The sequence below is a fragment of the Oncorhynchus clarkii genome, chromosome 25 (genome assembly GCF_045791955.1).
Source record: "Oncorhynchus clarkii lewisi isolate Uvic-CL-2024 chromosome 25, UVic_Ocla_1.0, whole genome shotgun sequence".
In the NCBI taxonomy this organism is placed as follows: domain Eukaryota; kingdom Metazoa; phylum Chordata; class Actinopteri; order Salmoniformes; family Salmonidae; genus Oncorhynchus; species Oncorhynchus clarkii.
This window is the reverse complement of record NC_092171.1, coordinates 17,890,768-17,918,682: the sequence shown is the minus strand read 5'-3', so window position 1 is coordinate 17,918,682 and position 27,915 is coordinate 17,890,768. Positions and strand designations below refer to the sequence as shown.

Sequence of the window (27,915 nt, the reverse complement as noted above, 5' to 3'; positions counted from 1 at the left end):
AAATGTGAGTGGGATGTATCGCTTCCTCTTTACGCCTCTGGCTACAGTGTTGCAACAATGTTGTGAATACGTGGTGCAGTCAATGTTATAAGTTCAACGTTTTCGAACCAGATACAATGTCCATCGCGTAACTTTATTCAATATTGATAATGTAATGTTTGGAAGTAACAAAAGACGAGTGTTACGTTGTAGTTAAATCGCCTCGATATTTAGAGAGGGTTGTGTGCGCGAAACATGAGTGCCCATGTAGCGCAGCTAGGATGAGTTGTCATCAGACTTCTACATGGGCGGACGACTATTCTGTACAACAGGAAAACGAACTAGAAGCGCTTGCGTCAATTTTTGGAGAATATTTTAATGGTCTGCGTAATAACCATCCATGGAAGGTTGGCCTACTTTCAACACAATTGATTTATGAATAGATAGTAGCAACTTTTTGCCCAAAAAGTTGAATCGGTAAAATAGCCGTTCACTTGGCTCCCTGATTAGCATACTGCTACTACTTATTTTTGAGCTCAAAACAACGTTTTTCTGCAGAGAAATTACAAAATAATTGTCGAAATAGGGCGAATCCTAGATGTAGATGTGCAGTTTTGTAAAGCATTTTTAAGCATTTTGAACGAATAGCTGTTTTGGAGCCGGCTCTTTTACGTGAACACTTTTACGTGAACAGAGCCAAATGAGCCGGCTCTTTTACGTGAACACTTTTACGTGAACAGAGCCAAATGAGCCGGCTCTTTTACGTGAACACTTTTACGTGAACAGAGCCAAATGAGGCGACTCACCGATAAGACTCGGGAATGTCCATCACTATTGCTGACTTGCAGAAGCAAAGTTGTGCTAATTACACAAACGCCATGCATGTTTATTTGTGGCTAGGTTTCCATGATCCTCTGTTGTTTTCTCCTCATCAAGATCAAAAGACCACTAGATGTATACCTGTGCCTGCGACCTAATTGACTACGCAATGGGAAGGAAAGTTATGTGACAATGGACCTGCAGGTCCAATGCCCACCTACGTACCCTGATGTGTGAGTATCGTTACTCAATCCATCAATGGGATGGATATGTCATAGAATATTCCTTTCCCGAGATTCAGATGTTTATAATGTTGCACACTATTTCTTAGTATACACCTCTGGCATTAGGAAGACTGTATGACCCCTATCATGACTCCAATGACATTACATTACATTGGGTGATTCCACATACAGTGCCTTCAGAAAGAATTCACACCCCTTGACTTTTTCCACATTTTGTTGTTACAGCCTGAATTTTAAAATGGATTGCATTGAGACTGTGTGCAATAATAGTGTTTAACAAGACCTTTGAATGACTACCTCATCGCTGTACCCCACACATAAAATTATCGTTAAGGTCCCTCGGAGGAGCAGTGAATTTCAAACACAGATTTGACCACAAAGACCAGGGAGGTTTCCCAATGCCTCGCAAAGAAGGTCACCTATTGTTAGATGGGTACAAATAAAAATAAATAATAAGTCTTTGAGTATCCCTTTGAGCAAGGTGAAGTTATTAATTACTCTTTGGGTGGTGTATCAATACACCCAGTCACTACAAAGATACAGGCGTCCTTCCTAACTCAGTAACTCAATCGCTCAGGGATTTCACCAGGAGGCCAGTGGTGACTTTGAAACAGTTATAGAGTTTAATGGCTGTGATAGGAGAACTGAGGATGTATCAACAACATTGTAGTTACTCCACAATACTAACTAAATGACAGAGTGAAAAGAAGGAAGCCTGTACAGAGTGAAAATATTCTAAAACATGCATCCTGGTTTCAATAAGGCACTAAAGTAAAACTTCAAAAAATTTGGCAAAGAAGTGAACTTTATGTCCTGAATACCAAGTATTATGTTTAGGGCAAATCCAACACAACACATCACTGAGTATTTCTGTCTTATTTTCAAGCATGGTGGTGGCTGCATCATGTTATGTGTATGCTTGTCATCGGCAAGGACTAGGGAGTTTTTTTAGAATAAAAATAAACTGAATAGAGCTAAGCACAGGAAAACCTGGTTGAGTCTGCTTTCCAACAGGCACTGGGGGACAAATTCACCTTTCAGCAGGACAATAACCTAAAACACAAGGCCAAATATTCACTGGAGTTGCTTGCCAAGACGACATTGACTGTTCTTGAGTAGTTCGTTTTGACATAAATCGGCTTGAAATCTACGGCAAGACTTGAAAATGTCTGTCTAGCCATGATCAACAACCAACTTGACAGAGCTTGAAAAATGTAAAAAAAATAAAATAGAATAATGTTCAAATATTACACAATCCAGGTGTGCAAATCTTAGACTTACCCAGAAAGACTCACAGCTGTAATTGCTGCCAAAGGTGATTCTAACATGTATTAACTCAGGGGTGTGAATACTTATGAAAATTAGATTTCTGTATTTCATTTTAAATAAATTTGCACAAATTTCTAAGAACATGTTTTCACTTTGTCATTATAGGGTATTGTGTGTAGATGGGTGAGAAAATTCAATTTAATCAATTTTGAATTCAGGCTGTAACACAACCAAATTTGGAATAAGTCAAGGGGTATGAATACTTTCTGAAGGCACTGTAGCTGTATGCCGCCTGAGGCAAATGCCCTGACAATAGCCTCTAATACTGCCCAATGCTGGCCAAATGCTCTGTCTAAACATAACTATGCCTTGCTCATGATTTGGAAATCCTTTGGAACTTTTTAACTTTCATATTAGCGTTTTTCAAATACAGTTGATAAACTTACTGTACGCAGTTTAGCAAAGTTACTCACGACTGTATTTTGAAAAACGCGATCCAGACGGAAATGTTAAATGGAATGGCCCAATGGAAATGCGAGCAGCAAGGTGGGAGGATGTGGCATGGCCTAGGCTGTGTGAAAACAAAGCCGGATGCAACTTTGCTAAACTGCGTACATAAGAATGTCTTATGGTTTCCAAAAACATATTGCAAGTGAAGATTAGCAATGTTTCTAAGCGTTAAAACAGAGTGTCGGGACATGGAGCCAGCTGTGGTCCATACCTTCAGGTGCGAACCCAATAGGGGGACCTGCTGTAAGCCCCCTTGTTACCTTGATCTGGAGAGCTAGGCACAAATGTACAGTCAACGTGTCTTTTGGTTTGGTACCATTGCCTGACAATCCTTTTTTAAGCAAAATGTTATAGATGCATAGCAATAATTCACGTTTGTTGTTTGCTTGGGCGACAGACCTCCAGAGTTTGAGCTGAAGAATGCCAAAGGTCTCTCCAATGACAACCTCCAGAGCCTCCAGACACAGCTCACTAAACTGTCTGCAGAGCGATGTGGGGAGGTGAGATAGACATATACAGGCAGACAGCCTACAGACAAATCCACTCTGAACCAAACATGTAGATCTGAATAGTTTATCTACTCGTAGTTAGGAGTAGATGACCCATGAAATCCTGTGCCATTTTGCAATGGCCCCATCTCTGTGACAGAAAATATTTTTTGTCCCATCATCACCCCTCTCTTCCCCCAGGTGATGATCTATGAGCTGGCTGACCATGTCCAGGGGTTCCTGAGTGAACACAACAAGCCTCCGTCCAGCTCCTTTCATAAGGAGATGCTGAAGGACCAGCGGCTGCAGCAGGAGAGGCTAGCCCTGGAGGAGCAGGAGAAACTGGACCAACGCCGCAGGCAGGAAGAGCAGACAGTGAGGATGCATGCATGCTTATACACGCACTACACGCACGCATACACTTACTGTCCTCCTCACTGTACCTCTCAACTCATTCTTGTCTAAAGCAATTTGAGATTATGGCTGAAATCCAAAAGAGAGAGGAGGAGAAACGAGAGGAGAAAAGGAAAAAAGACATTGCCAAACAGGTGCCTTCAAAATCTTCAAATGTGTACATTTTGCCAACTCGTGCTGTTTTAGTAGATAAGCAATTCTTATTACTCCTCTGGAAAATTGATTGGAATTATAAACTATATGTTTTTAGGCTAATGATAATCAATTAATATATTATTTAAAACTATGTTCCAGTAGACCTGAAATGCACCTTTAAGAAAAAAATGCAAAACAGCCTGAAATAAATGTTTGATTTAACCATATTCTGGCTTTGTGACTGCCCAGGAGAGCCTTGAGAGTATAGACCAGCCTGCTGTAGACAGTTCTGTATTGGGCAGCTCATCTTATTCCCCTGGGCCTCCACCTGAGCATACTGAGCCCAGAAGAGGGACCAACCCCCGGAGACTGACCAACTCCAACACCCGCCACAGGCATGGGACAGCCACTTGTAAATATTATTTAGCTCTGTGCCTGAACTTAGCTAACACCGCATGCTGTTTTTGTTGTAACCAGACGGGACACATACAGCGAGGATAGCCCACGCTCACAGGAAGTGCTTTACTTCAGCAACAGTAACCTTGGGGATCTCATGGTGCATAGAGGAAAGTGCCTCGGTAAGAGCTTAAAATTCCCTGTCAATCTCATTATGGTCTGCGTTGTAGTTTACTGTACTGTCAGTGTTGAGTTGTGTGCCTCAATATGCTATGTGTCTGTCTCTCTGGCAGGGGAGAGTGCGAGGCTTGGCCGTTATATTTATAATGCTTTCGACGCGACCAACGGAGAGTTTGCCATAGTATACGAGTGGATCCTACGCTGGAACAAGAAGATTGGCAAGTTCTTCACCAGTGAGGAAAAGGGGAAGATTGACAATTGTAAAAAGCAGGTGAGTAATTCCTAGCTTAGATCCTGCCATCAGATGTAGTACTAATAGATAGGCCTACACACTAAGCAGTTCCATCTGCCTATTTCTTTATAGATCCACGGTGCTGCGAGTGAGCTGAACTCCCTGTTGAAGCTGATGCACTACCAGGCCCTGAGCTCCAGTGAGAGGGATGACTGCCTGGTGGTGAACCTGCTGGTAGAGCATGTGGGGGTCAGCAGCAGTCTGAGCCAGAGCCTGGCCAGCCAGACCGCCATCCCCCTGGAGCACCTCCGCCTGTTTACCACCCAGCTCCTGGCTGCCCTCAACTACCTCCACTCCAACTCTGTTGTCCACAAACAGCTGGGCGCCTCAAGCGTGCTGCTGGACCACCTGGGCAACGTGCGACTCAGACTACAGCCTCTCCAAGAGACTGGGTGACCTCTGCAAGGAGGACATCTTTCAGCAGGCCCGCGTGCGCTTCTGTGAGGACACGCTGCCCACCAAGGCTGGGAAGAAAGGGGACGTGTGGAGCCTGGGGCTGATGCTGCTGGCACTTAGCCAGGGCGAGGAGGTCAGGGAGTTCCAGGTGTCTGTGCCCACCAGCCTGCCCGCTGACTTCCAGGACTTCCTCAACAGGTATGCCTGCCTGACAAGAACCATCCATTCAGTTTGACCAGACAGCTAGTCTCGGTGTCGGCCAGACAGCTAGTCTCGGTGTCGGCCAGACTTCCATGCCTGGACCTCACATTTTTATGGTGGCAATTAAAACTTTCATTTTTCGTGTGGTTCAATTCTAAATGAAAATGTGTTTTTTTTTTACAGATTTTGACTCATTAGCACATGGTTTTTGAATGGTTAGCTAGATGATTTAGGGAACTTCTCCGCTTTTCTATTCAGTTGATGAAAACTATACACAGTGAACACACAGGTTCATTTAGATGTATTTAACCTTCCTGTACCTTTTTGACGTATTGTCATTCCACCATGGACTGTGTGTTAATCAGGGCTTGGCTGTCAGAGCTCGTCCTCTGTATTTGGGTGCCAATCTTAATGTACTGCTGTGCGGATGCAGAGTAACACAATGTGGACCAGAGGATTAGATGTTGATGGGCCACTCCAGGAATGTCAGCTCTGTTCTTTTGGAGGTTTCCATGCTAAATGCACCATTCTCTGTTCTGTGTGGTAGGTGTGTGTGTCTGAATGATGCTGACCGCTGGAACACCCAGCAGCTGTTGGACCACCCCTTCCTCAACCCTCCACCTCCGAAGACCCCTCCACAGTGCCAGGACGCTAGTCCAGAAGGTGACAACTGTGTTCAGATCAGGGCCACTAGATATTTTCAGTCTCCAAGACTATAATGTTGTGAAAAAATGGTTGCCTTTTTTTAAGAGGCTTGATTCACTATGTAGAATCCTAACGGCTGTATTCTGTCCTCCCAGACATTGGTGATGACTTTGCGTCGTCGGTCATCCCTCACAGTCACATCCTCAATGCTCCGTTCAGCACTGGGCTACAGAGGCAGTTCTCACGCTACTTCAACGAGTTTGAGGAGTTACAGTTGCTGGGGAAAGGAGCTTTTGGTGCCGTTATCAAGGTAACCCGTGTTTTAATATAGCATAGCTGACAGTAGCATTCCTAGCCTTTCCCTTTCATTAAGTCCATGGTTATTGTTCACATATTGTTTGTCTCCTGACCCAACTTTTTGTCTCTTTCCATCCTCTCGTTATGTGCAGGTCCAGAACAAGCTGGATGGATGTTACTATGCTGTGAAGCGTATCCAGGTGAACCCGGCCAGTAAGCAGTTCCGTAGGATCAAAGGTGAGGTGACGCTGCTGTCACGCCTCAACCATGAGAACATCGTCCGCTACTACAACGCCTGGATCGAGAGGCATGAGACCCCCTCTACGGGGATACTGAGCTCAGACAGCACAGAGCCCCGGCGCACAGCGGAGAAACTGCCTCAGGTCCAAGCCCCTTCTCTGGGCCCCAACGAGCTGGGAATCGGCATGCTTGACAACGTGGAGGGTAACGCCCCACCCCCTGCCCCGGCGAGCTCGGTTGGAGTGGAGCACCTCCATCGAGAGGTCATCTAGCGCCAAGTGCAGTGGTCACGAGTCCAGCGACGAGGATGATGATGTTTTCTGTGCCTCGTTCCTGTGAGTTCTCCTAAGGCATTAGAACTATTGGAGTGTGCTGTACAAAATAGTCTTGACGGTATAGTAGCATCGATCGGAGGTTCGTTTCATGTTGTATATGCTCTGTGAACTTGATATATGGAACTAAAATGATTTACTTTTAGTATTTGTTTTGGTTTGTTTGCATCTAGCCCTTCAAACAGTGACTCAGAGAGTGACATAATTGTTGACAATGGAGATGGCAGCATATCCCAGGTTAGTGTTTATGTGACCTGATTCAGAATCGTAGGCATTTGAAGTTTAGCCATAGAAAAATCACTATGTATGGAGAAAGGCAAGATCCATGATTGGCTGAGATAATGAATGGAGACGATAGAGATATTACTTCCTGGAGGACAATGCCATACTGACGTGCTTTTACATGTGAATTCTTAAAGAAATGGGTGGGGCTAAGGCATAAGAGATTGTGAACGATGCTTAATAGGGGCGTAAACAAAGAAGAGCTCTCTAGAAAGCGTGAAAATCGTTCAAGGGCATTCTTCTCCTACTTTTCTCCAAAGTGGGATAACAAGTTACTCAGATTTCAAAGAAGCATAACTTTCCCATGTTTCCTCTCGACTACGTGATATACCATTTTGGAGCTCTGAGTGTACTTGTGTAAAAAAAAAAAGCCAATCTTGAAAAGTTGACAAAAGCTCACCTTGAATTCAGTCACATATATTATCACCAAGTTGTGTGTTACTTTCATCAACTGAATCAATGTAACCACCATCCCTCAGGAAGAGCCAAGCAATAGAATGGGTGGTGACACGATAGAGAGCACAGACTCTCTTTATCTTTACATCCAGGTAAAGCTCCGTTCACTAGCACTCAACTAATACTACACTAGAGGACACGGTTCTATGTCTAATATCTAACCTGTGTTCTCTCCTCCCTCCAGATGGAATACTGTGAAAAAAGCACTTTACAAGACACCATTGACCAGGGCCTCCATCAGGACAACAGTCGCCTGTGGAGGTTCTTCAGGGAGATCCTGGATGGCCTGGCCTACATCCACCAACAGGTGTGTCTGTGAACCCTCCCTAATTATAGTGTCCTCCTCAGAGTGTACTGCAGGGTTCAATGTCTGTTTCAGGGTGTGGAACAGAGATGTAACGTTTAAGAGCCGAGACTTTGAGGAGAGAGGTGGGACTGTCCTGTCACAATCGGTTAGGAAGGAGGGAGTCCAGGACAGTCACTGCTTGTGATTCTACTGTTCCACTCCAAGTATCTGCTAATTCTTCAGATCCCAATGTCAAAGGTTTTTCTAGGTTCATAGTGGGAATTGAAGTGGGATATCATTTGTCCTGTAGGAATTGATGATGACTCATTCTCCACCTTTGCAAAATTGTATCTATGGGAATTTTGACTTTATTCATAGTGTTTTTTGAAATGTGTTTGATGCAAAATTGTTTTAAAGGACCCTCTTCTCTTTTTCTCACACAATCAAATGTTTTGGTATGCATGTTCCTTCCTTCCAAGCTGTCAAAGCACGGCTTAGAACAACAATGATGGCATGCATGTGACATGCTTTCAGCAATGGTTCCAATTAGCACTAATTGATCACCTCCATCCTTAAAACAGGGGATGATTCATCGAGACCTCAAGCCTGTCAACATTTTCTTGGACGCTCAGGACCATGTGAAAATTGGAGACTTTGGCCTGGCCACAGACCATCCTGCTAGTGTGGTATGCCTTAATGTCCGAGGGTTCAGCTGTCTCCTCTTGATGGAGATTCATTAACTGATACCTTGAAGTTCATGTTGAGGTCTCTAAAGCCGTGTTCTCAAGTCGAGACCCAAGTAGAACGGGTCGAGTCTCAAGTTCTGTCCAAGTCGTGCATTATAAGCGCAAGTCGAGTAGTTTTTAAGTCAGCTAAAACATAATCTATACATGAAATGACTTGTTCAATTACAAATCTTTGTCTGTTTGAGGCTACCAGACAGCCCTTTTCATTGTCTATAACACATTTAGATTATGTAATAATGTTATTAACAAATTCCAAAGGCAAGCTTCATAAGTCATTTATTATTTTCAAGCAATTTTGACATACCAGAAGACCACTAAGGCCAATGCTAGTAATTGTTGCTTGATGCTTCATTTCTGGTGAGCTTGTAAAGTAAACAGTTAGTATTCTTGATCACCAACATTTTTTTTTAGCTGTATTTTTATGGCAATACTCTCTCATACAATTTGATGATTACACTGCGCCCAATCCTATAGCTGTAAAGCAAATCAGCAATCTGTTTGCTAGCTCAGTAGTTATCAAACTTTTTTTCTCTCGCAACCCCCAAAAAGCAGTGTTCAAAGTTCGCGACCATGCACGCACAACAGCTGCACAAATGTAACTTCTCATTATAGCCATAAACGCTGATGCATTTTCAAAATGCAAGATGCAGAAATAAACTGTTTTTCGGCCTGCATTTGTAGTTGTCATTTCCAATGCTCATTGCCATCTGAACTGGCAAAGCCCTTTTCTTCCTCACAAATACCATAATTAATTCACCAAAATATATTATCATCCCATAATGCAATGCTACAGCTATCTTTAGACATATAGCCAGCCAGTAGCCACCCAAACTAGGCCTATATGAAATAGGAAATGATCAATTAAATAATATAGGCCTACATAAACAAGTGCTTTCTGGTCCATCATCTCTGGATATGCAAGCCTGCTTTTGTGCCAATGCTGATGACTGGTCATTGGTCAACAATCAAGGCAATTTCAAGTCATCAGTCACAAGTCTTAATCTAACCATGATGGTGTTTCCGACCCCAGTGCAGCTCAGTGTAAACAAGCAAAACTGTAGGGTCGGAATCTTCTGGCTAAAGTGGAATGTTGACGCTTTAAAAAAGTTAGAGTATTTCTTTTTGTTCTGTGTTTCCCAAATAACTCAAGAATGAACAAAGAACTGACTTTGTAGAAATTGTCTCTTCCCTACAGGCCGCAGCAAGTATACTGGATATTGAGGAGAGTGGCTCTGTTCTGATTCTCAAACCGGACCAAACAGGTACTGAGAAGCAAAATCCATCCTTAACTAACTAGCTTATAAAGTGTCTCAGGGACTGTATATTTGCAAAATTGATTATGTATCTTTTATTTCTGAACAGGGAATATGACTGGTATGGTTGGTACTGCCCTATATGTCAGCCCAGAGGTGCAAGGAAATACCAACGCCACTTACAACCAGGCAAGAAATATGAATGGAACACACACCAACGTCAATTCAGAAGAATAAAATAGAGACTTTAAGAAACTGTCTCAGAATAATCATTCATCCAAAAATGTAATCTCAAAAGTAGTCTAGGAATTATAATATCTTGTAATGAATTAAGGGCCTTGCCTCCTGGGTGGAGCATAGACTAGTGTCCTCTATCTGTTTAGAGGTAGTTCAAGGTTTTCCAACAGTGTTACTGTATCCTCACTAGGAAATATATAATTCAGGATTTATTGTATATACCAGATGTAAAGGGAAGAGGGCTCATCCTGTGATTTGTGTTTCTCCTTAGAAAGTGGATCTGTTTAGCTTGGGTATTATCCTGTTTGAGATGTCCTACCGACCCATGACCACTGGCTCTGAACGAATCTCAGTCCTGAGCCAGCTGCGCATGGTCAGTCTGTCCAGCACAGAGAACACAGACTGGGGCGGGGGGGCCACGGGAAGGGTCTCACTCCTTCATCACTGTCCCATTACTCTGTCATTCCACTCTGCAGGAGGACATCAACTTCCCTGAAGATTTCCCTGAGTATAAGAGTGGAACGCAGGTGAGGAAGGACGTATTCAATTCATGTTACACAAGTTATACTCTTAGTTTGACACAACTTCAGGGAGCTATGTAGAAGTAGTAGTTCACTTTATCGTCCCACAATGGGAAGTTGTTAACGAAACCAAACTGAGTGACATTACACAGTATAGGCAGTTTGACTTTGATAGACTGATCCCTAGCCCTGTGTCTTATCTCAGATGAAGGTTATTGGCTGGCTGCTGAACCATGACCCGGCCCTGCGTTCCACGGCCCAGGAGCTCCTGAAGAGTGATCTGCTGCCCCCGCCCCAGATGGAGGAGTCGGAGCTCCACGAGGTCCTGCAGCACACCATGGCTAACGTCAATGGCAAGGCCTACCGCACCATGGTCAACCAGCTGTTCTCCCAGATCACCTCCCCCGTCATGGACTACACCTACGATATCGACCTCCACAAGGTACCAGGCCTACTGCTCCGGGCAAGGTACCAGGCCTACCCACTGACGCAGTGGAGCAGACCCTCAAACCTGGCCTAGCGGACTACCACACAAACACAACCCAAAGCCAACCAGACATGAACACTTGGGCATCACTGTCCTCTCTACCACGTCATAGCATCTCAAACCATTGTTTGTGACAGACCGGTATTGAAGAAATTGTTGAACGCAGAATAGAGTGGTCCAATAGTCCAAAGTAGGAAGAGCTACCCATCTCCTCCTGTAGGTGTCACTGTAGACACAGTAATGATGCTGCTTCTGTGATCATACAGATCTCCTGTCATCTGGTTCACATAATGGCGAGACTGTTTGAGCTTTCATCGATGCCTTTTGATTCCTAACAGACTGCGTTTTGTTTTGCTGCAGGGCAACTTTAATTTCAACAGTGCCAGATTGCAACCGTATGTGTACGAAACAATCACCAGGATCTTCAAGAAACATGGTGAGTCCAGATTCAGACTCTTATTTTAAGAGCTGAAGTTGTTTACTCTCTTGGGCAAATGACTTGACCCATTCCACTTTAAAGTTGCTGCTATGAAGACCTCACTGGGGCCTTGACTTGAACATCTGTTCATATATAGTACCAGTCAAAAGTTTTAGAACACCTACTCATTCAAGGGTTTTTCTTTATTTTTACTATTTTCGACATTGTAGAATAATAGTGAAAACATCCAAACTATGAATTAACACATGGAATTATGTAGTAACCACAAGTGTTAAACAAATCCAAATATATTTTAGATTCTTCAAAGTAGCCACCCTTTGCCTTGATGACAGCTTTGCACACGATGAACCCCAGTTTCAACTGTAGACTGGCAGACTGCAAATAAATGGTGGTCACACCAGATACTGACTGGTTTTCTGATCCACGCCCTACCTTTTTAAAGTATCTGTGACCAACAGATGCATATCTGTATTCCCAGTCATGTGAAATCCATAGATTAGGGCTTAATTTTTGAAATTGTTGCATTTTGCATTTATAATTTGATCAGTGTATGCTGAACTTATTATCATACATTTACATTAGTGTCTCTGTGGCTGTCTTTCCAGGGGCTGTGCGTCTCCAGACCCCCCTGCTCCTCCCCAGGAACAGGAAGCTGTATGAAGGCAGTGAGCCTTCTTGCTTGATGGATCACAGTGGCATGCTGGTCACCTTGCCCTACGACCTCCGGGTGAGCATCAGGAAGCAGGAAGTACTACACGCTCCGTTAACTAGCCCTCAGTGATCCCAGCACTCAGTGGACTAGGGCCAGAACAACCCCGGGACAACCCTGGGACTAACTGTGTTTCCACAGTGATTTATTGTCGTCTTGCATGCACTGTTTACTTATTCTCTTTTGTATCCATTCCAGATTGTATTCGCAAGATTTGTGGCCAGAAATAATATTACCCATTTCAAGAGGTAAATCTCATAGTCAATCACTGAATACTTGAATCTATCCATTTCATATGCATGTTCAGTCTTTGATAAACCTCAATGTTATCCTGTGTGTGTGTGTGCAGGTGGAGCATTGAGCGTTTGTTTATGTCAATTGTAATGGTGTGTGTGTGTGTGTGTGGGTACAGCATTGAGCGTGTTTATGTCCATTGTAATGGTGTGAGTGTGTGTAGGTACAGCATCGAGCGTGCATCGAGCGTGTGAGTGTGCAGGTGGAGCATTGAGCATGTGTTCCGGCCCAGAAAGCTGGACAGAGCCCACCCCAGGGAGCTGCTGGAGTGTTCCTTTGACGTCATTGTCCCCGTCACTAAAAGCCTGCTGCCTGACGCTGAGACCATTTTCACCATCTCAGAGATTATCCAGGAGTTCAGTGTCCTGCAGGTACCACACTGTTACCACTCCGTCTAGTAATTCCTTGTACCATGTTACTACCCCTGTCAGTCTAGCTAAAGTCACAGACCATATTGTCCTTTACAGTACACTCCCTGTCTCGCCTCAGGCCTAGACACTACTGTCCAGTCTCTGTCTAGCTCTGGTCACAGACCTGTTCACTCCCTGAGTTCTAGACAGTGCAGGAGGCCCAGTTCACCCAGCACAGTTGTAATTGTGTTTTGATGATGCTGTTAGGAGAGGAACTACCAACCTCTCTACCAGGAGAGAAACTGCTGGGTGGTGTAATGGTGTGTTGTTGGATGTTGTGTTAGGAGAGGAACTACCACATCTACCTGAACCACACCAGCCAGCTGAAGGCTGTCCTGTTACACAGCGGCATCCCCGAGGACAAACTGAGCCACGCATCCAGCATCCTCTGTGACGCCATGGTTAGTACTACGCACACAGCGCTCATGTACAAGTTAAACACACACCATGCATGCGCACATTGTGTGGTGTATATAAGTTTTGTCTGTTACATCTTTGTTCTACAACTGTAACTCTAAAATGGTATCCTGTCTCTGTTCATAGAGTGAAAAGCTGACCAGGAGAGAGGTGGAGGCCAAGTTCTGTAACCTGTCCCTGTCCAACAACAGTGTAAGTACCTCCTGTTGTCTCTGGCCTCTGGTGCTTACGACCAGTCTGGTGAATTCATCAGTGTCTCGAGTTTTCTCTGCTCAGGGTCTGCCTTTCTTGAACATTGCCTTGCTCTCAACCACAGAATGTCTTTTCTGTGTCTGATGTTTTCTGTCTCTCCCTGTCAGGTGCAGACTCTGTATAAATACATAGAGCAGAAAGGAGACCTGCAGGACCTGGTCCCCCTCATCACCTCTCTGACCAAACAGAAGACTGCAGTCACCCAGCTGGCAAAGCAGGGCCTTAAAGACCTGGAGGAACTCACTGGCCTGCTCAGGAGCCTGGGAGTCAAGCTACAGGTAGATCTCCCACTTCCTAACTCTTACTCAGAGTCTGGTGTATAAAGATAATGGCATTGCGTGTGTTTTCCTGTGGATTTCTAGATTGATTGATTCTCATATTTGTGTCTTGTAGGTGGTGGTAAACCTGGGTCTGGTTTATAAGGTGCAACACCATTGTGGGGTCATCTTCCAGTTTGTGGCCTTCATCAAGAAACGCAGACGCGCAGCGCCAGACATCATGGCTGCAGGAGGGAGATACGACCACCTGGTAATGTCCCCATCTACCACCCTCCTGCTCAGGTCCTTGGAGGTGTTGAACTATCAGGGTTTAGTCCTTATCAGGGTTCTCTTCCTGTAGATCCTTGAGTTCCGTGGCCCAGCGTCCTCTGCTCCTGTTTCTTCGGCAGTAGGGGCCAGTTTGGCTCTGGACAAAGTCTGTGCTGCCCTGGCCAGCATGGAAGAGCCGGTGAGTACTATTAACTATTCATCAGTGTTAATGACCCAAAGATACAGAAGGTCATATTTGATGATGGCTTATTACTTTGAGCCTCCATTAAAGTTCATGTCCGTTATTATCCAGCCTCTAAAATGTTTCTGTTTTGGGAAAGGCTCACATTTTTCTATACTGTACAATGACAGTTGATGGGTCTAACCCCTCTGTAATTAACTCAGAATGTGTGTGGAACTCTGTCTGTGTGTGAGCAGGTTTGAACCTAACTCTCTCTGTGTGTGTGTGTGAGCAGGTTTTAACTTCTTGACGCTACCCATCCCTTTAGCGGGTTAATTGTCATCAACAACCGCTGAATTGCATAGCGCCACATTCAAATAATATTACTAAAACTATTTATATTCATGAAATCACAAGTGCAATATAGCAAAACACAGCCTAGCCTTTTGTTAATCCACCTGTCGTCAGATTTTGAAAATATGCTTTACAGCGAAAGCAATCCAAGCGTTTGTAAGTTTATCGATCGCTCAACAAAACATTATGAACACCTAGCATCAAGTAGCTTGGTCACGAAATTCAGAAAAGCAATCAAATTAATCGTTTACCTTTAATCTCCAGATGTTTTCACTCACGAGACTCCCAGTTACACAATAAATGTTCCTTTTGTTCCATAAAGATTATTTTTATATCCAAAATAACGCGCCAAACAAACGGCACTGTATGTTCAGAAATCCACAGGAAAGAGCGGTCACGACAACGCAGACAAATTCCAAATAGTATCCGTAATGCCCACAGAAACATGTCAAACGTTTTTATAATCAATCATCAGGTTGTTTTTATAATATATATAGTCGATAATATATCAACCGCAACTGTCTTTTTCAGTCATAGAGGGAAAGGCAATGGCTGCCCAAACTCTGTTGCGCCAAGCAAAACGCTGCTGCCACCTGGCCATACAATGACTCTTATCTCATACAATGACACCCGGATGTTCTAGCTGTGTCTGAATCCTGGCTTAGGAAGACCACCAAAAATTCTTAAATTTTAATCCCAAACTACAAAATTTTCAGACAAGATAGAACTGCCAAAGGGGGCGGTGTTGCAATCTACTGCAAAGATAGCCTGCAGAGTTCTGTCCTACTATCCAGGTCTGTACCCAAACAATTTGAACTTCTACTTTTAAAAATCCACCTCTCTAAAAACAAGTCTCTCACCGTTGCCGCCTGCTATAGACCACCCTCTGCCCCCAGCTGTGCTCTGGACACCATATGTGAACTGATTGCCCCCCATCTATCTTCAGAGCTCGTGCTGCTAGGCGACCTAAACTGGAACATGCTTAACACCCCAGCCATCCTACAATCTAAGCTTGATGCCCTCAATCTCACACAAATTATCAATGAACCTACCACGTACCTCCCCAAAGCCTTAAACAGGGGCACCCTCATAGATATCATCCTAACCAACTTGCCCTCTAAATACACCTCTGCTGTCTTCAACCAAGATCTCAGCGATCACTGCCTCATTGCCTGCATCCGTAATGGGTCAGCGGTCAAACGACCTCCACTCATCACTGTCAAACGCTCCCTGAAACACTTCAGCGAGCAGGCCTTTCTAATCGACCTGGCCGGGGTATCCTGGAAGGATATTGATCTCATCCCGTCAGTAGAGGATGCCTGGATATTTTTTTTAAAATGCCTTCTTAACCATCTTAAATAAGCATGCCCCATTCAAGAAATTTAGAACCAGGAACAGATATAGCCCTTGGTTCTCCCCAGACCTGACTGCCCTTAACCAACACAAAAACATCCTATGGCGTTCTGCATTAGCATCGAACAGCCCCGTGATATGCAGCTGTTCAGGGAAGCTAGAAACCATTATACACAGGCAGTTAGAAAAGCCAAGGCTAGCTTTTTCAAGCAGAAATTTGCTTCCTGCAACACTAACTCTAAAAAGTTCTGGGACACTGTAAAGTCCATGGAGAATAAGAACACCTCCTCTCAGCTGCCCACTGCTCTGAAGATAGGAAACACTGTCACCACTGATAAATCCACAATAATTGAGAATTTCAATAAGCATTTTTCTACGGCTGGCCATGCTTTCCACCTGGCTACTCCTACCCCGGTCAACAGCACTGCACCCCTCACAGCAACTCGCCCAAGCCTTCCCCATTTCTCCTTCTCCCAAATCCGTTCAGCTGATGTTCTGAAAGAGCTGCAAAATCTGGACCCCTACAAATCAGCCGGGCTAGACAATCTGGACCCTTTCTTTCTAAAATTATCTGCCGAAATTGTTGCCACCCCTATTACTAGCTTGTTCAACCTCTCTTTCGTGTCGTCTGAGATTCCCAAAGATTGGAAAGCAGCTGCGGTCATCCCCCTCTTCAAAGGGGGGGACACTCTTGACCCAAACTGCTACAGACCTATATCTATCCTACCATGCCTTTCTAAGGTCTTTGAAAGCCAAGTCAACAAACAAACAGATTACCGATCATTTCGAATCTCACCATACCTTCTCTGCTATGCAATCTGGTTTCAGAGCTGGTCATGGGTGCACCTCAGCCACGCTCAAGGTCCTAAACGATATCTTAACCACCATCGATAAGAAACATTACTGTGCAGCCGTATTCATTGATCTGGCCAAGGCTTTCGACTCTGTCATCCTCATCGGCAGACTCGACAGCCTTGGTTTCTCAAATGATTGCCTCGCCTGGTTCACCAACTACTCCTCTGATAGAGTTCAGTGTGGCAAATCGGAGGGTCTGCTGTCCGGACCTCTGGCAGTCTCTATGGGGGTGCCACAGGGTTCAATTCTTGGACCGACTCTCTTCTCTGTATACATCAATGAGGTCGCCCTTGCTGGTGAGTCTCTGATCCACCTCTACGCAGACGACACCATTCACACACTTCTGGCCCTTCTTTGGACACTGTGTTAACAACCCTCCAGGCAAGCTTCAATGCCATATAACTCTCCTTCCGTGGCCTCCAATTGCTCTTAAATACAAGTAAAACTAAATGCATGCTCTTCAACCGATCGCTACCTGCACCTGCCCGCCTGTCCAACATCACTACTCTGGACGGCTCTGACTTAGAATACGTGGACAACTACAAATACTTAGATGTCTGGTTAGATGGTAAGCTCTCCTTCCAGACCCATATCAAACATCTCCAATCCAAAGTTAAATCTAGAATTGGCTTCCTATTTCGCAACAAAGCATCCTTCACTCATGCTGCCAAACATACCCTTGTAAAACTGACCATCCTACCAATCCTCGACTTTGGCGATGTCATTTACAAAATAGCCTCCAATACCCTACTCAACAAATTGGATGCAGTCTATCACAGTGCAATCCGTTTTGTCACCAAAGCCCCATATACTACCCACCATTGCGACCTGTACGCTCTCGTTGGCTGGCCCTCGCTTCATACTCGTCGCCAAACCCACTGGCTCCATGTCATCTACAAGACCCTGCTAGGTAAAGTCTCCCCTTATCTCAGCTCGCTGGTCACCATAGCATCTCCCACCTGTAGCACACGCTCCAGCAGGTATATCTCTCTAGTCACCCCCAAAACCAATTCTTACTTTGGCCGCCTCTCCTTCCAGTTCTCTGCTGCCAATGACTGGAACGAACTACAAAAATCTCTGAAACTGGAAACACTTATCTCCCTCACTAGCTTTAAGCACCAACTGTCAGAGCAGCTCACAGATTACTGCACCTGTACATAGCCCACCTATAATTTAGCCCAAACATCTACCTCTTTCCCTACTGTATTTTATTTATTTATTTATTTATTTATTTTGCTCCTTTGCACCCCATTATTTTTATTTCTACTTTGCACATTCTTCCACTGCAAATCTACCATTCCAGTGTTTTACTTGCTATATTGTATTTACTTTGCCACCATGGCCTTTTGCCTTTACCTCCATTATCTCACCTCATTTGCTCACATCGTATATAGACTTGTTTATACTGTATTATTGACTGTATGTTTGTTTTACTCCATGTGTGTCGTTGTATGTGTCGAACTGCTTTGCTTTATCTTGGCCAGGTCGCAATTGTAAATGAGAACTTGTTCTCAACTTGCCTACCTGGTTAAATAAAGGTCAAATAAATAAATGTTATCTTTCTCGCTCATTTTTCAAAATAAAAGCCTGAAACTATGTCTAAAGACTGACACCTTGAGGAAGCGATAATTGATATCCTTTTAAATGGAGCAAAGGCAGGCTATATAACATGGAGTTTTCAAAATATAAGCCACTTCATGGTTTGATTTTCCTCAGGGTTTCGCCTGCAATATCAGTTCTGTTATACTCACAGACAATATTTTGACCGTTTTGGAAACTTTAGAGTGTTTTCTATCCTAATCTGTCAATTATATGCATATTCTAGCATCTGGTCCTGAGAAATAGGCCGTTTACTTCGGGAACGTTATTTTTCCAAACATAAAAATAGTGCCCCCTAGCTTCAAGAGGTTAACCTAACTCTCTGTGTGTGTGAGCAGGTTTTAACCTAACTCTCTGCGTCTCTTAGCCCTCTATCAGTTTGTGTGACGTGCTGGTGGTACCAGTAGGCCACATCTCCATGGGCCGAGCCATCAACGTGGTCCAGAAGCTGTGGACAGCAGGGGTTTCTACTGACATTGTCTATGACGTGTCACAGGTCAGTGATGAGCAGCCCGTAGCACTTCTGCTGTGACAATACCTAACCAACAGGGGGCGACACCATTCTATTCTACCCCACATGGACAGGCGGACCAAACTGCCTGTGAAGTTATTTACCTTGACCGTATGTGGAACTGTAAACACTCAGGGAAACGGGATCCTTTTTGAGTTTCCTTTCATATAAGTCTGTTAGAGTATCACGTTTAAGAAACACGATGCCCAGTTGTTTCCTTGGCCTACTTTCATCATCTCTGTTACTGTAAAGACTTCTATAAGCAGTTTTTATTTTCAGTTTGTCGGTGAAGTCTGTTGACCAACTCTAACCTGAGAAGTGTTGCTGTGTAGTTATCACCCTGGTGAATGTGACTGGGGCCATGCCTCTCACATTCTTCATGTTTACGTGACGGCCTGATCTCAGGCCAGGAGGTGTCTGTGTGTCTCCCTCTGGCAGAGCGTGCAGCCGACTGCTCTGCTCCCCCTGCCCTCTTACGTTCACCCTTTCTCACTCCCTCTTACCCTCTAGTATCCTCCCTCTCTACTTTTTCAGTTGCTCCCATCGCAAACTCTATAACATCACTGATTGCTCAACTCCATCCCCCTGACCTCCCAGCCACAGAGCTGAGCTCACACAGCTCTGCAGGAGAGAGACAGCATGTCGGTCTAACACATCAGAGTGGTAAAGGACACCTTCCTCATGGTCTAATGTTAACCCCTTTCACATGCTTTTACTGGTCAAATCTCCAGTAAGTGCTAATTTATCGTCTGGCGATGGTTCCACTTTATTTTTGTTGGGTCTTGTTTCACGTTTTGTCACGTGCACAAGTACAGTGAAATAAATGCCTTTTCTAGCTTTTACTAGACAAATATGGTCAACCCGTTCCACATGCGGTCACCTGGGAGGCATATGGCAGAAAGCTGGTTGGCCCTCTCTGTCTGTCTCAGTGATAGAGCCGCTGTGAGGAAGCTGGTGGGGGAGTGAGACTGCTGGAGAGCAGAGCAGAGGTGACATACAGCACAGAGATTGTTCCTCAGTAGTCTACTGTTCTGGTCTGACCCAGCTCTGCCTGCCGGAGGAAACATGTCTGGCTGTATTTGATTAGGATAAATCCGCTCTGCTGCTCACACACAGCCACAGGTGACTGCACTACCTGGACAGGCCCAGGTTTGGGCACTGGGCAGAGCAGCTCTCCGTTCCAAGCAAAACTCTGCCGCTCTGGAGGAATTTGAGGCACAAGTGAAGCATTTCACCTGCACACATTTAATTATCCAGACCGTACGCTGCCATGGCCCAGTGGTATCTCAGCCATCCCTGTTCTCTCTCTCCTATCCTTGCCACAGTACCTGCTCTGACATGTGTGAAATGGGGGAGTTTTTTTACATTTTTATTATAACATTCCAATCCTGTTGTCCAAACGTACGGCACACGCTCTCTGTTTTCACAGGAACTGATGAGCCATAGGAGAGCCACTGAAATCTGCCTGAACCCAGCTTTTAGCACACCCCTAAACCATCAGGACTTCATCCAACTCATACTTTTAGACAGACAGCCCACTTTTTACTAAACACATCACATCAAACTACTTTTCCCATAATCCCACTGTCATCGTACATGAGAAACATGGGGCTGAGGGCGGGCTTATCCTCGAGTGGCGCAGTGGTCTGAGGCACTGAATCTCCGTGCTAAAGGCATCACTAAAGACCCTGGTTCGGTTCCAGGCTGTATCACAACCGGCCGTGATTGGGAGTCCTGTAGGGCGGTGCACAATTGGCTCAGCAGACAGGCAGACGGGACAAATCCTTACCCCAAATGAGCATTATGATGTATTTGACATTTTAGCAGAGCATACATTTTGTGTATTCCCCCCCCCCCCCCCCCCCCCCCGTATTAGTCCCCCGTGGTAGTTGAACACAACCCTGGCGTTGCAAGGGCTGTCTCTACCAACTGAGCCACATGTTCTATGGCAGCCATGTATGCTCCCCATTTAACATTACATAGGGAATATTTACATAGCATTTAACATTACATAGGGAATATTTAAACAATGCTATGTAACTGTAATTCTAGAATTAGTACAATATTCACATTTCTAAAAGTTGGCCTAACTCTCAGTATGGCTTTGGTGTTAGTGTTTCTTGTTCCCCTCTGTGTCTGACTGTGTCATTGTGTTCAGTCCCAGGAGACTATGCTGGAGCACTGTAGACAGGCTGGCATCACCTGCATGGCCCTCGTCTCAGACAAGGACGGGAACTACATCAAGGTAATTATAATGAAAATGGATTTTCCAGATGCTCAAAGCTCTTTACATAGTAACTGTTCTTTACTGTAACTGTATATGAAGTCCTGGCTGGAATGCAGCACTTTGAATCATTCTCTGGGCCAGCATCTGACTACGTAGTCTGAAATGTAATTTGCCTTTGTTGGCGACTTCTCCTACTTGTACAATAATTGGACTGCACCTGTGCTGTTAGCTTAGTGCATGTAAATGGTCTTGATATGAATTCCAAATGGTTTGACGTATACATTAGTTTGATATGAAAAATGAGAATTTCGAGTGAACGTTTTGTGTTGGAAGCAGGTCTGATTTCCCCTCCCTGTCCCCTCCCTGTCCCCTCCCTGTCCACTCCCTGTCCCCTCCCTGTCTCCCGTGTGTCCCCAGGTCAAGTCCTTTGAGAAGGAAAGGCAGTCAGAGAAGAGGATTCCAGAGTCTGACCTTGTGGATCACATTGTTCAGAAATGTCGGACCAAATTCTTTGAGGAGAGAAATATCCGGTGACAACACGGTTTATTAACCCACGCACAAACTCTGTAATAGACGTTCAGTGTTGTTGGGGAAAGAGACTTTTGTCTCTCCTCCAACAGGGAAAACCTTTGAGACTGTCTCTCTTCAGAACACCAAGGGGTCACTCGTCAATGCCTCAGGTACGGTTGAACAGCCTTCTTTTCCACCCTGTATACAGGGATGACCCTCCATTACCATTGACTTGGTTCTGTGTTGGATTTCATACGAGCGTCTGCATGGCGTTAGAGCTGTGTTGAATGGATAATTAAAGGGAGATGGTGACTATCTGAGCTGCAAGGTGATTTAATGACGGTGTTACATTTCACACCACCTCTAGCTCACATGCACAGTATATGTGAACCTTAATGCAGCACAATGGCCGTATTAGTCTGGGTAACAATTATGGCTTCTCAGTCTACTGGTGTCTGGGTGATGGTGTGAGAAGGCTGACAGCTAAGTCAGAGAGGAGCTCAGCTCAGGCATATTCCCATGGTCTCATTAGTTTGTGTGTGTGTGTGTGTGTGTGTGTGTGTGTGTGTGTGTGTGTGTGTGTGTGTGTGTGTGTACGTGCTGTGACTTGACAGGATCGTCAGAGCAGCACGGGAGCAGCGCCTCCAGTAACATCAATGTGTTACTTATCTCACCAGAGAAGGTGTCCTCCAGCGCCAGACGGCGCTACGAGACCCAGGTCTGTCAATCAATCACGCCGGTCACTCATACCTGTCCCGAAGTCGACTTTTTAACAGATTGAGCTCAGCCCAGTCACGCAGGCGACCACGACACAACTCTCCCTGGCTGTGGTTCCCAGCTCTGTCTCACTTTAGCACGGTGGCATCCGTCAAGGTCAGACAACACGACGGCTTTTACGCACGCGGCCAGCCCAGTTGTTAACGGCATTGGCTCACATGGAGCCCAACTGCATGTGAAGATGAAGGGGCTTTTGTTTCCCAGTTTCATTGGAAAAATGACTTTTTTTCACCCTCTTCTTTTCAGATTCAAACCAGATTGCATTATCTTGCTATCAATTTACAGAACAAGAGCAAAGACATCGAAGTTCTGGCTGTAAGTCATTTTCTGTTTCCCCCGCTTTACATCTTATCTGTTGAATCCATGTGTATAATAGTGAAATAAGGACAGAAGTTAGCTGATAGCTATAATAGCAAACATCGGCGTGCAGTAGGATTTAGAGTTCCCCTGGAGGTAGATAGCTACAAAGTGATTCCAGTTGCCGCAGAACAATAAACAGAAAACAAAAGGAGAGGGTAAGTCATTTGGAGCTAAATTGCTACCATATTTAGTTTATTTGTGGTTTTGGAGTAAATTTGAAAGGAGGTATTCACCGAGTAAATTATACAGCGTAGTATTTACTGATACGACATACTCCAAATACATTTGTCATTCCATATGTTTGTGTCTGGTTCCCATCAGAGTTAGAGGCTAGATGCTGGAGCGTGAGGTATTGAATTTGAAACATTACAGACATAATCGCCTTGATGCCGGTATGTATTTACTCAGAGCTAGAAGTCTGCCTCCAGATCACGTCATCAGTAATCCTACCTGCCTGTCATAGGTAATACCCCTAACTAAAGAGAAATGCAATTTTCTCAAAATATAATATAAAGGCATAGATGGAACATAAGCTGATGGTTCTATGATTTCCTGCGAGGGACCTTTACAGTAGTGCCCTTAGTGGTGGTGAGAGCACCAGGAATGAGGCAATGTTCTGCTCACAGACTAAATTGATACAGCACATTGTGCAAATGAACTTCATCACCTTTAGCTGAAGGAACTGAACCTTCTGTTTTTTGTTGCCACTGCGTCTTGATATTTATAGTTTATATTTGGTTGCTGTGGTTACATTTACTTCCTTTAGAAAACAGACAACATGCTATGTACAGTGTGGTCTGGGAGTACATGGTGAGATAACATCCATTGTCTTTGTGGAGTCTTAAAGCACCTCCCTCTGTTCCGTCCCAGGTGGACCTCCCGAAGGCAACTCTCATCAACTTCCTGTCATTGGAGGTCTGTACCCAGCTCTGCCTATCATAACCTATCTGAAACAGTCAATAAAGGATATATTGGAAGGATAGAGGAGGGAGGAAGTCCTGTTTCCTTCCTTGTCACCTTCACTCTGTCCTCCGCCAGCAGTCCTGCCAGGACCCTTTAGGAACCCCTGGCTTTCATAAATAAAATAAAAATACAAATGAGAATGTCAATTATATGGTGTTAAGAAACATGCTCTGAACACAAGCAGTGTTGCATAACTAAGCAAACACTTGCGCCAAATGAATGGTGGTCCTATACAGTTCCCCTCTCACATCACACATGTGGATTTGTGAGTGTCAGAGAAAACACTTTCGCTGTATAAAACAAATTACAATACACAGTGTGTGTGCCCAGACTCACAGGAAATCATGCATCACACAGACTAATTACCCCACAGAGCCGTGAGGGCCTGGGACTCGCATATCTATCTTTTATAATTCCCACCATTTAACTGCAGATGGGGGAGTGAATGTACACACAGTCTCCGACACAGTAACTAGAGCCTACATAAACAGCCCTGCTTGTTTGATCGCAGCCGCTATGTTGAATGTCTGATTGCTGGTTTCTCTCTCGCTCTCTCTTTCTGCCACTCTTCTCTCCAGTTTGATGGAGATGAGCAGTTCAACATCAGCGTTAAACATCTGCTGTCACGTCTCCCCAAGCAGCGCTACCTCAAGTCCATCTGTGAGGAGATCCACTGCTTCAAAATCCTAAAAAGGTACGTAGCTGTTTTTTTCAGGCCCTGTGTGTTCCAGGGCAGGCAAACCCAGGCCAGCCAGAGTGTGAGAGCAGGGCTGTAGACCCCATGACCCCCTGTGCGCTCCCAGGTTCTGACTCAGGCCTTGACTTGCCTTTTTTTATTTAAAAATCATGAAACCTGAGGAAAACGGTCGAGAGCATTAAAGGCCCTTTAAAAACCAGACTTCCTTTTATGACCAGCAAACACCAGAAAACCCCAGCCCACACTCCAGGTCCCCAGCCCACACTCCGGGTCCCCAGCCCACACTCCAGGTGTGTGGATGTCAGTCAACTCTTCAAACAGAGCAGATCAGAGATAATTACAGTCTATAAAACACCACCAACTCCTCAGATGATCAGATTTCCATTTGGGGTAAGGATTTGTCCTGTCTGTCTGACTGCTGTCTGAGTTTCTCCATTGTGAGTGACACCCAGAGCCCTGGGCCAGGTCACAGGCACCGTTAAAGCTCCACTGCAGGCTGTCTGTACAGGGGACTGGGCTAATATCAGCCTCGCTACCTATAGCCCTGCTCAAAGACTGGGCTAAAGCCTCTCCATTTTTGGTTTTCCCTGCCTAGTTTTATTTAGATGCTCAGAACAAGGAGCCTATGTTGGATTTGATGGATGTTCTCTTTCATGAATGGAGATGACACAGAAGAAAGCAAGAGCCCATTTCTCTGGCTCTTTCAGGGCTCTTCATCAACCATCCAGAGCAGTTGGTTTTAATCTCCTGTGTGTCTCATTCACCGATGAGGGGAAAGTGTTTACTGATAAATTACCGTCATTTGCTAACAATGGAGATATTCACAGTGGGTTTTATGTGTTTGTTTTCGCTTGAACTAGGTGACTGAGAGGGCCAGATTCAGTGTCTTGAGAAGGTTTTTTTTTTGTTGTGTTATAGAGATTTTTTTGTCACTGACCTAAACACAATACCACATAATGTTCAAGTGGACTTATGTTTTTCAACATGTTTACTAAAAAATGAAAAGCTGAAATGTCGTCAGTCAATAAGTATTCAACCTCTTTGTTATAGCAATCCTAAATAAGTTCAGGAGTACAAATTTGCTTAACAAGTCACAAGTTGCCACGGACTCACTATGTGTGCAATAGTGTTTAACATGATTTTTGAATGACCACCTCATGTCTGTACCCCGCAATTAACTTTTTGTCCTGAATACAAAGTGTTATGTTTGGTGCAAGTCCAATACAACACATTACTGAGTACCACAGCCCATATTTTCAACCGTAGTGGTAGCTGCATCGTGTTATGGGTGTGTTTGTAATCGTTAAGGACTGAGCAGTTTTTCAGGATAAAAAATAAATGGAATGAAGATTGGCACAGACAAAATCCTAGAGGAAAACCTTGTTTTCCACCAGACAGTGGAAGATGAATTCACCTTTCAGCAGGACAATAATTGAAATGTTGCACAATCCAGGTGGGGAAAGCTCTTAGAGACTTACCCAGAAAGACGTACAGCTGTAATCGCTGCCAACGGTGCTTCTACAAAGCATTCACTCGGGTGTTTGCAAAAATGTCTAAAACATGTTTTCACTTTGTCATTGTTTGGGTATTGTGTTTAGACGGGTGAGGGGGAGAAAAAAAAATGTAATCAATTTTGAATTCAGGCTGTAACACAACAACATGTGGAATACGTCAACGGGTAGGAATACTTTCTGAAGGCACTGAAAGTGGTCCAAAGGCCACAGTAGTAAACAGTCGCCTGGCTGCAACATGCCTATATACTACTCTGCCCATATGGCCCCGCAGTCATTGAGCAGCAGCTACAGCTACTCTTTCATTTACTTGAAAACAGACTCGTAACTCGCTGCCTGCCAGATCATCTGAAATACTCTGTGAAAGAATGAAAAGAAAGGGCCAATAATGATGGTGACAATGAAATAAGAATAGTCCAATTAGGCTGTTTTTCCACAATGAGCCGGCCAGTTAAAACTTACCAAACCAACTTTACCTGGTGTGGTAGGCTTTCACAAGAAAGCAGTTATAGGTTATGTTTGTCGTTGATGTCCATAGCAATTGTTATGCATTCCCTTTACATATGGAAACGTATACACAGAGTTCAAAACATTAAGAACACCTTCCTCAGAACAGCATCTATTCGTCTATTATCTATTCGTCTATTAGGACTCTACATGGTGTCAAAAGCGTTCCACAGGGATGCTGGCCCATGTTGAACACAATACTTCCCACAGTTGTTAAGTTGGCTGGATGTCCTTTGGATGTTGGACCATTCTAGATACACACTGTTGAGCGTGAGAAACCCAGCAGTGTTGCAGTTCTTGACACAAACCGGTGCACCTGGCACCTACTATCATACCCCGTTCAAACTCACTTAAATCTTTTGTCTTGCCCATTCACCTTCTGAATGGTAAACATACACAATCCATGTCCTCAGGCTTAAAAATCCTTCATTAACCTGTCACCTCCCCTTCTTCGAGACTGATTTGAAGGGGATTTAACAGGTGACATACATCATCAATAAGGGATCATAGCTTTCACCTGGTCATTCTGCCATGGAAAGAGCAGGTGTTTATAATAGTTTGTATGCTCAGTGTACTTCAACATAGCCTGCTAATGGCCACTTGCAGTTGTTTGGACAAACATTGCATTATTGAGAAATGGGCTTTGGTATTTGGACTTAATGAGTGTGTTGTCTTTGCAGGGCTGCTGTGGTGGTTTTGTACAGCTACAAGGACGATTACTACAAGATTCTTCTGTGAAACCAAAGATGCTACTGCTCAGGACATGCTCCAAGCTGCTCCCAGCACAACAGGCTTCCTGTGGCGCTTTTCTATGTAGAGAAACTGTATCTGTTTAGAAAGATGACTTTCCTTTTGAGACTGTGAACCTAAAGGCAAAAGTGAACTTTTAGTGTTAAATTGTGATCCAGTTACAATCAGCTCTGAACCTCACTGCATTTTGTGCTCCTCCCTACAACTAGAAGGCAAAAAAATGGTTTCTCATCTTCTTACTGTACCTGCCTTAATGTGTAACGGTTAATGTACATTCTGAAGAGGAATGTTTTTTTGATTGCAGATAAAGTGTTGCTATATTTCCATATAAATGGCCAATTCCATATTTTTAAAGTGACATGATGAATAATGGCATTAAATCTCATATTTTCCCTCAGTTTGTGGTTCTCTTCTGTGAGATTGCAGCAGTCTGTGGGAACAAAGAATGTAGTCTTCAACAAAGCAGCTCCAACCATAGCTGAGGAACTTGATGAATAGCTATGGACTGTGGATATTCTATTACTGAGATATCTATGGGGTTTTCAACTGACTGACTACTACAAATGTCCATTTTCCTGTTGAATGTGAACTCCAATGGTATGTAAA

At 44.3% G+C, this 27,915-nt stretch overlaps 2 protein-coding genes across 2 annotated transcripts in view; one reads left to right on the top strand and one right to left on the bottom strand.

The window, feature by feature from the left end:
* LOC139384057 (dnaJ homolog subfamily C member 17-like) overlaps positions 1-27,915 on the bottom strand; it is a 491,465-nt gene that overhangs the window by 46,574 nt on the left and 416,976 nt on the right. The window lies entirely within an intron of this gene.
* LOC139383960 (eIF-2-alpha kinase GCN2-like) lies at positions 261-27,706 on the top strand. The gene is given in 41 exon segments (XM_071128584.1): positions 261-386; positions 916-1,031; positions 3,220-3,322; positions 3,512-3,685; positions 3,778-3,858; positions 4,109-4,254; positions 4,337-4,437; positions 4,549-4,706; positions 4,800-5,092; positions 5,094-5,321; positions 5,872-5,987; positions 6,125-6,279; positions 6,419-6,745; positions 6,747-6,841; positions 7,012-7,075; positions 7,600-7,668; positions 7,761-7,883; positions 8,444-8,548; positions 9,804-9,870; positions 9,971-10,050; positions 10,370-10,471; positions 10,575-10,625; positions 10,825-11,061; positions 11,467-11,542; positions 12,151-12,272; positions 12,453-12,502; positions 12,751-12,919; positions 13,243-13,359; positions 13,502-13,567; positions 13,735-13,905; positions 14,021-14,155; positions 14,246-14,353; positions 18,864-18,992; positions 21,166-21,252; positions 21,652-21,775; positions 21,855-21,914; positions 22,359-22,462; positions 22,768-22,836; positions 23,752-23,796; positions 24,423-24,538; positions 27,240-27,706. Coding segments are annotated over 41 exon segments (4,923 nt in total). The 3' UTR covers positions 27,298-27,706.